Source organism: Crocodylus porosus, unplaced genomic scaffold, assembly GCF_001723895.1.
Source record: "Crocodylus porosus isolate Cpor-Errol unplaced genomic scaffold, CroPor_comp1, whole genome shotgun sequence".
NCBI lineage: Eukaryota > Metazoa > Chordata > Crocodylia > Crocodylidae > Crocodylus > Crocodylus porosus.
Window position 1 is genome coordinate 101,313,384 of NW_017728943.1, and position 3,852 is coordinate 101,317,235.

Here is a 3,852-nt window from a genome sequence, read left to right on the forward strand (position 1 = left end):
CCCCATACCCCAATGGATCATCTTGTGCACCCCACTTTGGAGACCACTGTTCTACACCACCATCGTCCATATTTGGGCAAGACCCAACAAAAATAAAGCCTCCAACCAGACCAGGGCCATTTTGTATTATTTCAAAAAAAGGTATTAGTAATTAACATAGTTTCCCCTTGTTTTATTAAGTTTAACAATGAAAACAGCATTATTTAAGTATCAGATACTTCCTTTGAAATGTTTATGCTCTAAATTTTAAACCTGTATTTTTAAACTAGCTCAGGGCTTTCTAACTTCACAGTGGGTGGGGGCTGCACTAGTCACAGGCCCCAGGCCATGCCATGGATGCCACGTGCCCTACAAGCTCCCAGGCCCCCTGTTGCATGAATTCCCTGTCTGGCCCCCAGCAAACAGGCTCCCAGCTTCCTGCCACCGTCACACAGGCAAGCCCTCCGAGCAGTGGGCACCCACCTCTGTGACCACGCAAGCCTCTGCTGCACAGGCAGCACAAGCCCTCCTCTGCCACATAAGCAGCAAGTTTACCTGGAACCTTCCAGTTGAATTTGCCTGCCCCAGCAATCCCTGCTGCCACCACAGCAACAGGAGCTATGGGGGAAGTGGCAGCTAGGTGGGAGCCCATGTTAACCCCTTGTCAGCCAAATATAGCCCATGGGGCACTAATTGAACAGCCCTGAACTAGCTCACGCTCTAACGGTAGGTCCCCAAGAAGAGGAGTCACAAACCATCACTTTCAGCAAAACTGCTACAACCAGCCGAGGATAAGAAAAGCATCCATGGAAAAAGTTTCCACTCATACTACAAGAGAAAAAAAGTTTTTTTGAAGTCTTTTCCTTTCAGAAATAGAATCAGTTGCCTGTTCTCAATTCTACTCAACTAACAAGATGGCCAAACTATCCAACTAGAAGTACTTGAGAACAATCATGAACACACCCACAGGTAAAATAGTGTGGCTGAGGGGGAGTAAGTTAGCTTGTTTAATAACTATATAGTCAGAACATGTGCATTTGTCACTTCAGTATTAGGAAAGCTACAATGTGGAAAGTGCATAAGAAAAACATGTTTCATTTGTTTGAGGAGCAAGGTTTTTTTGAGCGGAAAATATCTTTTATTATACTAATAGTTGGGAGAGATACTTGAGGAGATATTTCCTGCCTCCACCCCCATTAAGAGCTCAGAAAAGCAGATTCTTGATTTCATAAAAGCTCCAGCTCCTAATGACATTAACTAACTCATACTGAAAAACTGTTACATTCATTTTTTATTAATTGGTGCCCCAACACAAATATTTTATTGGCATGATAAAGCTATTCAAAACATCCATGCACATGTGGCATATAAAGCTTCAATTTTCATGACAGTTTAAAGATAAGTTATTGGACTATGTAAATGACACTTTTAATACAACTAGCTTCTAAAATTATTAAATCCCTAGAGCATTTCTGCCTTAAGTGAAAATGCAAAACTAAATGCAAAAACACCTCCCAAAAAACCCCCAAACCCTCACTACAATGTTGATTTAAGTTTACAACTGCAAAGAGGAATTACAGAAGTTACAAACTTCAACTTTAGTCATGGAAATGCTACCAACATTTCATACTAATACACACCTTTTTTGAGGAGTTAAGTCTCAGCTTATCAACTAACCCTGGAGTCAAGTGAAGGACTTGGTCAACTGGTATAAAATAAATACACTTATTTTATAAATCCTCATCTGAACCATCCATTTACCTTTGCAACTGGTGATTGACCAATTTTCCAAACAGTCAGCCTCTCTTTGTAGACTAGCCAGGCCCAGCCACTTTCATCCACTTGGACACTTAACTGGTCATCAGCTACATAAAAAAAATTATTTAATTTTTCTTTAAATTACAGAATTGAGGAGACATTGAAGAATAACCTTAAAATTATCACGTCTTCAATTTGGTAAGAAAAAGGTACATGATTTTTTTAAAGCTATTTCTTGTTAGAAATTCAGTCTCTTTGGATAATTAAAAGGCATCCTTTTACCAAGTAGTGTCTAAAATTTGATACAACTCAACATCTATGAGAAAAATATTAGTCACTGCTAGAAATTTAAAAATGACCAGTTTCCATGAAACTGACATCTTGTTAGACAAGACCAGAACAAACTGAAAAAAAATCTAAATTTATTCCAGCTGTATGAAAAATCTAATCTATGGGAACCACTATCAAGAAGGATGAGGGTGAATATAGAAAACAATCTTTGAAGAGACAAGAGACATAGTGAACTATGTTAGTTTCACATCAGGCAAAAGAAGGGGTAGAATATCATCTTTGAGACCAAGCCTGTCACACCAGGTAGCTTCTTGGTTTCAAGGCAAACCTTATTTTCATGGGCTTTTTGAAAATAAGGACGTAACATATCTCTCTTATAATTATCTGCTAGTTTTATATTGTTATGTAAAGAGAGATCATATCAAGATGTTATAGTTACATTAACAGCTTAGGCAATGTGACCTTGAAGAATTATTAAAGTACTAGCAGTTCATAGTAGACTCTTTTAGATGCAAGTCAAAACAAATGAAAAAGATAAAGAGAAAAGCATAGGCAAAAGAATAGAGAAATGTATTTGTTTACTCAACCCCTGAGAATAACCCATGTCATTGTTGTAAGCCTTTCTAATGCCCCTCTAATCATGGTATCCAGGGGGTAAATTCAAAATTGGGACACAAGATTTCATCCATAAATAGCCTTGCTTCTTCACCGTTCTAAAGTTCAACTGTTTGTATAGCTTCTTTGCTTTTAATTGAGTTCAGCCTCTGTTAGGAAGAGAAAACTTTTATACATAAAAATATTGCTGTATGCTCTCAGAACATTAGCTCATTCCAATCACCTTCCAACATTGTGGTTCCATACCTTGAATATCAGAAGCCACTAACGCACGTAATTTTTGAGTGTAAGATATTTGAACAATTCCAATAATGTATGGAGAACACAGCATTGTGTACACTGATGAAACACACTTAATTTAGCAATGGCTTGATGGCATGAGCCAACGCGAACAAAAAGGGAACTACATATTCAGAATGGCATGCCATTTTAAACTGATGACAAGGGATCCTGGTTTTCTCTGTTTAAAAGTGACACATTCTCTGATAAAAATCCCAAATTCTCCAATTAAAACCTTCAAATCCGTGTTTTTCCACAGTTAAAATGAAACACCACTATATATGTAGGTATCAGTTGAACACAGTATTTTATTGAAATATTTACAATTTGAAATTTAAAGCCTTTCAATCACTACAATAAAATAAATTCTAAATATCTATAAATTTTGGTGTTTGATTTTGGGGTTTTTTTTTTTAATCAAGGAAAAATCAGAGCTCACCCTGCTCCCTTCACTTACCAGGACATGGGTCCACTGCTTTGTGGCACCGAGCTGCTCTGATATGCTGGTGCCCTACCTATGCCATTACCCCTCACTCCCCATCCACAGCCCCCCACTCCTCCCAAGCCCTGCCAGAGGGGGCCCCAGCTGCCTGGGCTACAGGGCCAGGGCCACGGGTCTGTCTGCAGCCCCCTGCACTCCACAGTAGCACCTGAACTCAGGCTGCCGCCCATGGGAGGCAGCAGCTACTGAGGTGGAGCAGAGTGGAGCCTGGCTCCCCCTCCTCCACAGGTAACACGGCCAGAGCAGAGCCTAAAGGGTGGGGCAGAAGCAGGCTGCCCACTGCAGGCTCAAGGCTCCTTGCCCTGTTCACCAGAGCCTCTACAACCCAGTGGGCAGGACCTGGCACAGCACGGCAGAGCAGGATCGGGCAGGGAAGTTCGTTGCCACTGCTAGGAGCTCTGAACTGCCATGGTTCACCTTCAAGAGTG

The 3,852-nt window shown here is 40.5% G+C and overlaps 1 protein-coding gene across 1 annotated transcript in view; it reads right to left on the minus strand.

Annotated features, from left to right (window-relative positions):
• Window positions 1–3,852, minus strand: part of NUP133 (nucleoporin 133) — a 54,274-nt gene that overhangs the window by 42,952 nt on the left and 7,470 nt on the right. Inside the window, exon 3 of the mRNA XM_019549874.1 lies at window positions 1,741–1,844. Within this exon, the coding sequence (XP_019405419.1) occupies window positions 1,741–1,844 (104 nt within the window). The remainder of the gene's footprint in view (window positions 1–1,740; window positions 1,845–3,852) is intronic.